Genomic DNA, 12,566 nt, shown 5'->3' with positions numbered 1-12,566 from the left:
ATATCTGCTTTAGATGATAACCATGGCTGAGCTGTTCATGTGACGTACTGAGTGTTTGTTTTGTGAGGGAGGGGAGTTTGAGGTGCTATATATATTTCAGAAATATTTTTCTATGCTAAATGCTTGATGTGTGTTTACTCTGAAACCAAAAAGCAATAAAAATATATTAAAAAATGAATAAATAAAAATAAAATCAGTTTGAAGATGAAAAAAAACTCTTCGGGATTTTATCATCACAGTAGTCTCTGAAGGAGAAGAAGAAGAAGCAGGAGGAGTCCAGTCCAGTTCTGCAGTTAAAATGTTTACTTTTATTTTTCATCGTTAACGTCAGACCAAAAATTTGTTTCCTGCGTCATCAACATAAAAACAGTGAATCATGTTACAGCCATTTTAAATTATGTGCTTCAAAGGTTTTACAGCAATAACTTAACGTTTTACAGTGTTATTTGTTTCCAAGGCGAGCAGAAAGTTTATCAAATCAACAGGAAGTGATCCTCACAGGTGTTTACAGGTCAGCAGTAAACTTCCTGTCTGTGTGAGAGACGAGTGAGGTTCTGAAAAACACGTTATTACATTGTCCGACACAAAATGTACATCTATGATCTGTCTGCTCCTTAACGCCCCTGAACGCTGCTGAACTCTCCTGAACTCTCCTGAACGCTATTGAGCTCTCCTGAACGCTATTGAGCTCTCCTGAACGCTGCTGACACTTCTGAATGCTCCTGAACTCTCCTGAATGCTCCTGGACTCTCCTGAACGCTGCTGAACGCTCCTGAACGCTGCTGAACGCTACTCAGCTCTCCTGAACATTCCTTAACTCTCTTGAACTCTCTTGAACTCTCATGAACGCTCCTCAATGCTGCACGTAGAAAACAGTGGAAAACATTTTGGACAATCAAAGCCGAGGAACATCCAGGAGTCTGTCAGACGCTTTGACGCCCTTGGATGCATCAGGATTCTGTTAGATGTGCCAACGCCCTCACAAACGTACGTGCCGACACCTAATGACGCTCTCACAATCGTTCGTAATGACGCTCTAACAAACGTACATGGCGACGCCCTCGGACGCGTCAGACATAAAAAATAAACGTGTTTTCTCTCAGAACCAAACTCAAAACAATATGAAATCAGCTCAGACGCTACAGCTAGCAGAAACATCATAATCATTGTCATCTTCATCGTTATATCACCATAGTAACTGTCATCGTTAAGGGGGCGGGGCCATGCAGGGACACAGGCAGAGGGGGCGGAGCTAAGCGCTACACGTTATTTTAGTGGTATAAAAACATAAAAAGTTGATATTCAAAGTTTTCTCTCGTCGAATAAAGAACCTTGACTGACATGTGAAAGGAGCCAATGGGGGGAGAGGAGGGAGGTGAGGGGGCTTAAATACAGACTCATTTCCTGTACAGTTCACAAACAAACACTCGGACGCTCCTCCATATTTACACCTTCTCTGTCCAACAGTCTTCTTCCTGGTTCTTTTCACACTGATGTCACAATGTATGAGCCGCGCTCTCCACTGCTGCTGCCGCCACCGCCGCCTTCTCCACCCTTCGGCTCCCGTTTTTTGGTGACTGGTGTGGGAATGAGTGAAGGTCGTGTTGGGGTCGTTGATGAAGATGTGGTGGTGGTTGGCGTGGCGGTGGCATCAGCATTGCTCTTCCTCGGGCTAGGCGTGTAGTTGAAGGGGCTGACTCTTGCCGCCACGGCACCGCTGCGCTGCTGAGTGCGCTGCTGCTGCTGCTGCTGCTGCTGGTGTTGTTGTTGTTGTTGTTGTTGTTGGCGTTCGGGCGGCGGCTTGTCGTCAAGGCTCTCGCAGCTTCGGCGCAGGTTGAGGTTGGAGGAGGAGGAAGAGGAGGAGGAGGGAATCTTGGAGGGGGCAGGGCTGTCAATGACGGGTGGGGCATTGGCAGCTGTGGGAGAGCGGGCTGAACAGGAAGAGGAGGAGCGTGGGTTGTTGACGGGACAGTCCTCCAGACGAACCCACACGTCTTCTGATTTATCAGTTAAGCTCCGCCCAGCTGATAAGTCACTGCCGCCACTCTTTGCCTTTCTCCACGTTCCCTTCGACCTCACGGCGCTCTCCTCTTCGCTCCGCCCCTTCTCGCTGGACTCAGATGACGCTGACAGCACTGATGATGAGCTTCCTGTCCTCTTCCACGTCCCCACACGTGGTAACGATGTTGAGTGTTTACCGCCACTCCCTCCTCCTGCCCCACCGCTGTTTTCCCGCTTCCAGGTACCGGTGCGGCTGAAGCGTGATGATGTCATGTCCTGTGGGCGTGACGGACTCTCTGAGTGTGAGCGGTTAATGTCGTGTCTCCTAGTTGTTGGAGGTAGCGGTGTATCAGGGCTAGACGGTGAATCTAACGCCGTTGCACCTGCCACTGCCGCCGCTGCAGACTCCTCCAGCTTCCTCTTTAGCGTTGGGCTCGGTGCTTCTTTGATGAAGGTCGACTGACGGACCAGAGCCGGCTTCTCTGGCTCTGCCTTCTGCTTCTTGGCCACTGTGGAGCCGCTGACCCTCGACGCTGACTCGCTCCTCGGGATGCCCCCGCCGCTCCTCGCTGCCCCACTCTGTTTGGCCGGTCTGGAGGCCGATGATGATGATGAAGATGCACTTCCTGGAGACGCCGTGCGTGGCATCTGCAGCAGCCTCCCTCCCTTCTGACTGGCTGCTGTGGAGGAGCGAGATGGTGTGGAGTCCCGAGAGGACCCGCCTCCTCTGTCAGCACCGTCGCTGCTTCCTGGGGCTTTGGCCACGGGTGCTGCTCTGGGTTTACTCCGCCCCCTGGCTGCTGGCTCCGCCCTTGGCTTTCCTGTGATCAAACTCCTGTAGACCTTCTTCCCGCCTCTCACGGCCTTCGCCTCTTCCTCCTCCTCCTTCTTTGCCTCCAGCGTGCTGCGTTCTCCGCCCTTCAGGATCCTCGCCCCTCGCTTCACCGCTACCTCCTCCTTCTCCTCCATCTCCTCCTCTGCGTTGTTATTGGCTGCTGGCATGCGGAAGGGCGAGCCCACAGACTTCAGGGACAGCACCGAGTCAGAGTCTGATGACGGTTGGCGGGACAGTGATGAGGCGGCGGCAGCGGCAGCATTCAGGCTGCTGACGATGGAGTTGGCGCCTTCCTGGATCGCCTTCCAATCAAATGACTCTGAGTCAGGGGAGGCGGGGCTTCTTGGGGCCTCTGACGGCTCCTCCTCAGCCAAAATGCCATCTTCAGTTTTAGTAACTGGAAGTGGCGTTGCGACAGCGGCAGTGGCGGCTGCAGCCTTCTTCTTCTTCTTGGGCATGGCTGAGCTGATGCACTCCTGCAGGAGGTCGTCCTCGGAGTCGATGCTCAGTGAGCTAAGCGACGAGTTCCGGGAGAAGCACACGGGCGTGTCCTCCACGTGAAATGCTTTGGGGGCATAGCCGCTCGCTGCAGGGGGGTGGGGCTTCAACTCTTCCTGTGGAGGAGGAGGAGACTTGATTCCTGTTTTGCCTCCATCTTGCTGCTCAGGCGGCGGGGCCGGTGGCGGCGGAGCGAACTCCTTATTATTGTTCTCCTGGTCAATGTCGCTCAGCGAGCTGAGGGAGGAGTTCCTGGAGAAGCAGACAGGCGTGTCCTCGATGGCGAACTTCTGCTTCTCATCCGACGCTGTCGGGTTGGTCGTCGGCTTCGTTCGAGGGAAAACAGCAGCCGTCTGCTGTTTCCTCTTCCTGCCTTCTTCTTTTGTTTTCTTCTCTTCGTCTTTCTCACCACCATCATCTTCATCAAAGTCAAGCGAGCTCAGTGAGTCGTTGCGTGAGAAGCAGCATGGCGTACCCTCGATGGGTGTGTAGTGGTGCGGTGAGTCAAAGGCAAACCCTGGTTTTGCTTTGGCAACTGTTGCTGTGGTGACACCGTATGGCACCCGCTGGGGCATCGGCTTCACTGGCGATGTAGGCTTCTTCTTCTGCTGCTGCAGGCTGAGAGGGGGTGGGACTGGAGGAGGAAGAGATGGGGCTTGGAGGTGCTCACTGTTCGCTGGTGCTCTGATTGGTTTTCTGGGTTTGGCTTTGGGCATGGCGGCGCTGATGCATTCGGCGAGGATGTCGTCACCATTCTCACCCTCAGGCAGGCCGGCTCCCCTCTTCTGGCTGGAGGTGGGCGGAGCTACTGGTATGACAGCTGCTGCTGCCTCCTCATTGGGTGGGGAGTCGATGGTGAGGTCGCTGAGAGAGGTGGCGGTGGAGAAGTTGAGTGGCGTTCCCTCAACACAGTAAACTCGGGGCACCTCCTCCGGCGGCGGTGGCACGTCCTTCCTCTGCTGTGATTGGGCACGGCTTTGAGGTGGGAGGAGCTTGTAAACAGGAAGCTGGCTAGGTTTCCTTGGCGCTGCTTGTTGCTGTTTCTTTGGTTTCCGTGATGACTTGGGCATCGCCATGTTGATACACGCCTCCAGGATCTCGATGTCATCATCGTCATCCGATTCGTCGAGGATTGGTTTTGCCACCTCCTCTTCCTTCCTTTCTTCGTTCCCTCCCACCTCCATCTCCACCTCCTCTGTCTTCCCCTTCATCTCCGCTGCAATGTACGGCTCATCCAGACTGAGCGCGCTCAGACTTGAGGCTCGGGAGAAGCCATGTGGCGTGCTCTCTGTGGCAAAGTGCAGCAGGACGTCAGCGCAGCTCTCCTCCTCATCCTTCTTCTTGGTCTTTTCCTCCTCCTTTGTGGTCTGTGGCGGCGGCGGCAGTGGCGGCGTTTTGGCACGGCTTGGCGGCATGGTCTGTCCCGGGCTGTCAGGCAGGTCGCTGGGGCTGACTACGCCACTCGGCACGCCGCTGCACGGTTCGCTGGAGCGCACAGAGCTTGCGATGGAAGAGGTGGAGAAGCTGTCGAGGGAGCTGACTGACGTACAGCGGCTGAACATCAGCGGCGTCTCCTGAGCGTACGGCTGTTCTGGAGGACTCTTAGGAGTCCTGGCACCCGATGATGATGTCACATGATGGTGGTGATGGTGGTGGGCGTGGCTGTGATGGTGGTGGTGACCTCGTCTTCCCCGTGAGGAGGGAACGGCTGCAGCAGAGGCGGTCTGGCTTTCAGCCTCCTTCTGCTGCCTCTGCTGCTGCTCATGTGCGTCTTTCTCGCTGACAGGAAGTGTTGGGTAGTCGTTACCGCCACTGCTGCTCCCACCCCTTCTCTTCCTCCCAATGACATCGCCATCTTCCTCTTCCTCCTCTGACGACAGCGAGGAGAGTGAGCTGCCTCTGGAGAAGCAGATGGGCGTGTCCTCTACACAATACGTCTGCGTTGACTCCTGGTTGCTTTTCTGCACCGTCCGATTGGCTGGGGGGGGAGGGGGACGGAGCTTGTTGGTAGAGGATGATGGAGGAGGCGGGACTGACGGAGCAACAGTCTCTTCTGCCTTGAACAGCGGTTTGCGGGCGGCATCAGCACTGTACTTTAAACTGTAGTCGATTGGCTGCTCGCCTGTCGAGTCACCGCCATAGTTTGATGTTGCCGTGGTGACGACATAGCGTTGTTGTTGGACAGACGCTATGCGGCTGCCGGTTGGCGCTGAGTCACTGCCGTCATTCCTCCTCCTCAGCCTGGCGTCCAGTTCATCGTCCTCGTCGCTCTCGATGCTGCTGCGGTGACTTGGACTCTGTCTCCCAGAGTTCAGCTGTTCGTCAGAGTACTTCAGGCTGTAATTAATGGGAGTGTCAAGCTCCGCGCCGTCGTCGTCCGCCATGTGGTTGGCACTGCGAATCTTGTGTGCCAGGTCGGCCGGGTACTTTCTATAGACACAACACTTGCTGGCGCCGCTTTCATCTGATGAGTAGAATGGCTCTGATGATGGTTTGGTCTTGCCACGGTTGCCATATCCATCAGCGCTCGTCACGCTGTTGAGGCTGTCACTGGACGCGCGTACACTGGGCGGGAACACCGGCCGGGCGTATGCTGTTTCCTCACCTGTCCTCTTCGATCCGTCTCCATTCTTTGGACTCGAAAGCACCGGTGTGTTGGCGTATGAGCGTGTCGTGCTCCCTCCTCCGCCTCCGGCGCCGTTACAGCCCCGTCCCTTCCTGTGTGCCGCCTTGGGGCTCAAGTTGTCAATGTTGTCAAAAGTCTCTGACAGCTGCTGAGCGTCCAGCTCCTCAAACAACGCCTTCTGTTTGCGGGCGTGTAGTGAAGGAGCACCGGCGCCTGGCGACACCACGCTGGCATCTTTGTAGCGCGCCGGCCGGTTAGCCATCAGGTTACGCAGGGCAGCGGCGCTGCCCATGGCGATCATCTTGTGTCGGGAATGAATGAGGTTGCGCAGCATGCCCACGGCACCAAGCTCCCATAATGCCTCCTGGTCTTTGGCGTCTCTGGCTGACAGATTCCAGAGCGTCCCGCAGGCATTGGACACGATGGTCAAACTGTGGGACTTTAGGTGCTGCAGCAGCGTCGGCAGGCAGCCATGCTCACGCAGGATCTGCCTGCAAGACAACACACAGGAAGAAGAAACTTCAGTATTTAATAATCAGAGAAAAACTATTTAAACGTCATCACGAACATTAACAACTGTGTGAACCTATGATTCGTCCATGGTCATGTGTCAGAGTGCGAGGAGGCTCCACGCTGTCTGAGGGTTACAACGCTGTGACATTATCATTTTGTAGACGTTAAGACTCAAACGTCCAACATGTCTGTGTGATGTGTGAGAAACACTCTGAACAGATGTTCTGTATGATGATGTGACCGTGGCAGGCGAACACACCAATCCTCAGAGCAGATCTGTGTTAAACATGTTTCATACATTGCGTGCCAAATTATTATGCAAGTGATCTGGAAGCTGTACACGTGTAAGTGTGACACATTATTATGCAAGTCCTACTCAACTTTGACCATGGGCAAGAAACATGAACTGGCCAAAGAGGATAAGAGTCTGAGTAAGGGGGAATTTACAAATGATATGGCCAAGAAATTGCAGCGTGAGCACCAAACCATAAAAAGATTCATCCAAAATAGTCAGGATGGGAGAAAACCCAGAGCAGAAAAAGTTTGTAGAATATTATCAAGCAGAGAACTGTCAAAAATCAAACGAGAGGTTGCTAAAAGAGCTTTAGCTACCAGTAAGGCCATTGTTTAAGCTGTGGGACTCAATGATGTATCCAGGTAAACTCCATATAGGACGCTAAGACGAGTGGCAAAGGTCAGGGTTCCTACACATTTGGAATTTCAAAATTCCATACTTTTCCATACCCTGATTTCCAGACTTCTTGGCGTTTTTTTTTTTTTTTTCCAGAGAATATGCAACATCTGAGTAAATATACCCGTGCATCATATTTCACATCACAATTAATTGTTCTTAATAGGTGACTGTAGCCAAGTACCATAATGCCATGCAAATAAAAACTCAGGTAAGTTCAATGTCTGGGCTGAGGCAAAAAGGTTGGGACTCTGGGTGCAAGCGATGCAGTAACGAGACGTCTGTGTTTTTTCCTTTCATGTGGCTCAGAATCGCCTTCTCCCCCATGTTGACAATGTCAAACGATTTCACACAAAGCTTGCATCTAGCTCTATGTGTGAATTGGGAATCCTTGGCCAACCAGTATTTATATACGGTATTGTCAAGCCATCCATCCAAAAACTTGCATCTACCCACTGTGAACCACGTGAAACTCGTCTTCTTGTCGAAGGTGCAGTGTTGGAGTGAAACTTGATACCTGGGGGGCTGGAGGAGGGTCATGGGGCAGCGGACTGGACATACCACTTGTCAATCAGGTAAAAGGGGCGGGATGTTTTCTGAGACGTTTGCTCTCACACAAACTGTGCTTGGCCCGGCATAAAACACGATCCCGATTGATTAAACTATTTTTTGGAAATACCTAATTTTCTATTTTAGAAAACAGTATTTTAGAAGAGTGCTAATAGTCTGGAAACATAAATAATTTTCCATACTTTTTCATTTTCCATACTTTTTAATACCTGGAAATTGATCAAATTTATTTCTATACTTTTCCATACTTTCCATACTTGCGTAGGAACCCTGAAAGGTCCAAAAGACACTGAAGAAAATACATTGGGAAAAACGGAATGGGCTAAACAATACACAACAGCCGACTTCTCCAAAGTTTTATTCACCCATGAGCGCCGGGCAAACCTAGATGGACCAAATGGGCATCTGGTTGGATTTCAAGAGGCCATGCCGCTCCACCTTGACACGGTGGTGTTATGTTCAGGGCTGCCATTGTTGATTATGAACTTGTTGGTCCTCTCTGGGTTCAGGATGGTGTAAAAGTGAATTCTTGGGGCTACGGCTACTACTTTCCTCAAGACAAATTTCCTTCCATGGTGGAAAAAACAATCAGCTAAAGTGAAGAAGACACAAGTGTACTTGCACAACAATGCACCGTCACATGCATCACGTTATTCACAAGACTGGTTGGCATCTCAGGGCTTCGGAGACGATCGTCTCATGAACTGGCCTGCCTGCTCACCCAATCTCGACCCGATTGGGCACTTGTTGTCAATAATAAAGAAGATGATTTACAGTGATGACAAAAAGCTCAAAAGACCAGCTTGGAGAGCCATCCAAGGTGCAGCACACAGTGTCAGCAGAGAAGTCACCAGAAACCTCTGACCCTCACTGAAAGGAAAAGAGGTTATATTGGACATTAGAGAACAGAGTTGGGTAAGGGTTCCTTTAAAAGTAATCAAAGTACTTTACTGTGTTACTTTTTTTTAAAGTAACCAGTTACTTTACTGCGTTACTCCCTGAGAAAAGTAACTCAAGTACTTTTAAAGTACTTTTGAGTATTCTACATTTCCTACTGGCCAATGGACCACAGGGCGCTAAGCCTACATTTTTTTTGTCTCCAAAATTAAAGTTATGGACCACTTGCCCTTCACTGAGATCCAGATCTCCCATCACAGCCGTCACTTTGACCAGTACAAACACAGAACGATCTGCTGCCGTAGACAACTGTATGACCATGGACCGCGGAACGCATCGGAACAAGGGGGGGCCATAATTTCAAGTCACGCGGAGGGGTGGGGGGGCATATGCATTGAAACAGACAATATTACTGACGTATTAAATAACGTTGCGGAGCACTTTTTTTATTCCGACGCCACACAGTCACATCTACAGTACACGCATGAACACGAACACATGCTTGCTCAGATTAACCCCTCTGATCCCACTCTAACATTCACACACAACAGGCCAGCCTATTTACACATAAAGGCACAGATGAGGCCACAGTGGAAGCTGGAGTAATTTGATCATTTTGTTTTTTCTGTTTACTTGAAGAAAATCAGATATCGACTTCTGTCTCTTCATTTTCCCAGATGCAGCCAGCACAGGTGCCCACCGTTAGCTCGCGACGCTCATGCATGACCTATTGATAAACAATGCACTTGATAGGCACACTAATATCAAATCAATATGCAGCAGTCAGTGGGAGTTTTTTTTTTTATCGGCAGCAATTGGTGAGAGTGAGTGAAGGTGTGTGGTGACTTGACTCGTAAAAACACAGATAAGCTACAACTTAGGCTTTTATTCATATAAAATAGTTTGTCAGAGTAGAGCCCTGCGCGGGACTGTTTTCTTCATCACGCTCCTGCCCGCTCCGCTGAATTTCTGACCATTACCGCCCGCAACCGCAACATGTGTGTCCACTCCCGCCTGCTCCCGCAATGTGTATGTCCACACCCGCCCGCACCCGCAATGTGTATGTCCACTCCCGCCCGCACCTGCAAAACTCTGAGAATTTATGCCCGCACAATAATAGAGATGCATTGATTTTGTGTCTTCTCCCGTCCCGCAGGAGAAAACACGTCATGTTATAGGCTATTAATAAAGAGATTCATGGGGTTGTTTGTTTCATTCCCCTGGCCTGCATGTCTTTTGACGCACTGGTCAAGAATAGCGCCCCTATTTCATTGTTTTCATTTAGTTTTTAATGAAATAAAGGCTGTTTCATATTCTATTCTCCTCCTCTGTATTTATTTAGGCTATTTTTCTACCTTTATATAATCACGCAGTGATTGAGGTTAAGGCAAGCCTGGGGACAGGATGAAGTTACTGAGGGAGCGGTTAAAAATTACGAGGGGGCAAATCTTTATTATGCAACATAGGTTCACACAGTGAGTTATAAAGAGCGCGCAGACATGCATAATAGTCGCTCATAATGAGAGCTTGTCGCCGGTGAAACACAATAAACTGCGAGTCTTCTTTCATGTTTGTTTCATGACAGACAGACAGACAGACAGACAGACAGGTGGAGCAAGCGGCAAATTGGTATGAAAGCTGGTTCAGGGCATATTCGTCCAATTATGAATAAGTATGGAGTGGAAACGCTCATGCATGTGCACCAAGTTCCTGTTTTGACATCCCGTCGCTAGGCTACATCTTCTTCTTCTTATTTTTCTTGTTCTTCTTCTACTGTTTAATGGCAGTTGGCAAACAGCGAATTGGCCCATTACCGCCACCAACTGGTGGAGTGTGGATCAAAATGACTATTACTATTTGCGTTGGGTCCCGCCGGGTTCCAATGCAGCCCTCTATGTCAGAGTACAAAAGTTACCCGGGCCATGGCCCCCCTGGCCCCCCCGGTTCCGCAGTCTATGTGTATGACAACAACACCCCAGCGTTTTTAACATTTCCTCTAGAGAGATTTTCGGTCCGACTCAGCCCATCACTCAATTATGTCCGTCGGGAAACTAGATATTTTAAATGGTTCGGCTCACAAAAACGGAATTAAAATAGAACAAAATAAAATAAAATAATATCCTGCGCCCAGTAATTCGGTACAGGGTCGTGCCGAACCGAAAGTCGCGTACTGAATGGTTCGACACAAATACAAGTACTGTTACGGCCCTACTGCCGACGCTTTTAGGTGACTACAACAACATTTCAGCTGGCACATGAACAGACACAGTGACTCAAATAATAGTGAAAGTAATAAAAATAGGACAAGAATAACCCGATGACATCACACAAAGACGACCGGGGATAATTGGTGAGTACCATTGTGTGTCTGTCGGCCAAGTCACGGCACGATTTTATGACTCCACAATTGTGTAATGTGACATAGTGACTTTCAGAATGGGCAGAAAAATTGTGTAGTGTGTACCAGGCATAATGCAAGTCCTGAGTTTGACCTGTCTGTCATCGAATACCCTCCACCTTTTTTAGACTCCACCGTAGACAACAGCAGCATTTTTTCTACCACATAACGTTAGCGAGCCACAAGCTCCGTGGCTTCTTTCAGACTGATAGGTTTAACGTTATCTCCGTTATTAGAACCAAAAGACAGTCATTGCTGTTTCGGAGCTGAAGGACCAGCGTTCTAAAAGTAACGGAATTAACTAATGGCTTGTTTGAAAATGTACTTAAGTATTTGATTACTCAAACAGCAAACGCGTTAGGTTACTTGTTACTGCAAAAAGTAATCAAAGTACTCTAAAGCGTTACTTCGTAACACTGATAGGTTACTTTAGGTTACTCTGTTAGAAAAACAATTTAGATTTGAAATGTTTCAAAAATGTATCTTCTATAAAGTTGGAAAGAAATCTGTTGTTTTTATTGAAGTTTGAATACAGTTGTAGAAAATATTCTTTTCAATAAATAAAACATTTAAAAAGGTATCTAGTTTTTATTTTTCATAAGTTATATGTTCTTATCACCAACTTGCATAATAATTTGGCACGCAGTGTAGAAGACTGAAGTTTTTCTCCACGTTGATTTCGTGTCGTCGGCAGGATCCAAACGAAACAACAGCTGAGTGAACAAAGATTTTCTCCTTTGCCTCTGTTTGACTGATGGTTCGGTCTGATTGGCCACTAAATGAGGAGTAAGGAGCTGCAGTTCGATGATATCATGGAGCCATAACCTACAAACAGTCTGGAGCCCCTTCACACGTCGTCGTGGAGATCATGATGATACATGACCACGACCACAGACCAATCATACGTTCATACAGTCATTAACATTCGTGATGACATTCAAATATTTTCACATTCAATCACACTCGTTTTGTTTACTTGTTTACAGTTGTGTACCTGTGTGCCTCATTGGTGGCGATGAGGCTGGAGACGTTGCGCAGGATGCCACCGCCGCTCTCAATGATGGCGAGTGTGTTGGTGTGGCTGCGGTGCGTCAACGTTCCCACCAGAAAAGCCAGGGCGCCGTCCACGGCACAGATATCTGCCTTGTTCTCCGTACAGTGAGCCGACAGGTTCCAGAGCGCGCTCAGTACGGACTTCAGGGTCGACTCCTGCAGAAGAAGAAAAACTAGAGTCACCACCCTGCAACTGTACGACCCCGCCCACCAGCCTGCCCTGAGACTGTATGACTCCGCCCACCAGCCTGCCCTGAGACTGTATGACTCCGCCCACCAGCCTGCCCTGAGACTGTATGACTCCACCCACCAGCCTGCTCTGAGACTGTATGACCCCACCCACCAGCCTGCCCTGAGACTGTATGACCCCACCCACCAGCCTGCCCTGAGACTGTATGACCCCGCCCACCAGCCTGCCCTGAGACTGTATGACTCCGCCCACCAGCCTGCTCTGAGACTGTATGACTCTGCCCACCAGCCTGTC

At 49.8% G+C, this 12,566-nt stretch overlaps 1 protein-coding gene across 3 annotated transcripts in view; it reads right to left on the bottom strand.

Moving 5' to 3' along the window:
• Positions 1–285: 285 nt before the first annotated feature.
• apc (APC regulator of WNT signaling pathway) overlaps positions 286–12,566 on the bottom strand; it is a 53,177-nt gene continuing 40,896 nt past the window's right edge. For all 3 annotated transcript variants that reach the window (XM_049604813.1, XM_049604815.1, XM_049604814.1), the window contains 2 exons: positions 12,024–12,238; positions 286–6,451 (listed from right to left, as the gene is read on the bottom strand). In XM_049604813.1, coding sequence (XP_049460770.1) covers positions 1,486–6,451; positions 12,024–12,238 — 5,181 coding nt within the window. In that variant the 3' untranslated portion in view covers positions 286–1,485. The remainder of the gene's footprint in view (positions 6,452–12,023; positions 12,239–12,566) is intronic.

This window comes from Epinephelus fuscoguttatus, linkage group LG18, assembly GCF_011397635.1.
Source record: "Epinephelus fuscoguttatus linkage group LG18, E.fuscoguttatus.final_Chr_v1".
NCBI lineage: Eukaryota > Metazoa > Chordata > Actinopteri > Perciformes > Serranidae > Epinephelus > Epinephelus fuscoguttatus.
This window is presented reverse-complemented; position numbering and strand designations above follow the sequence as displayed.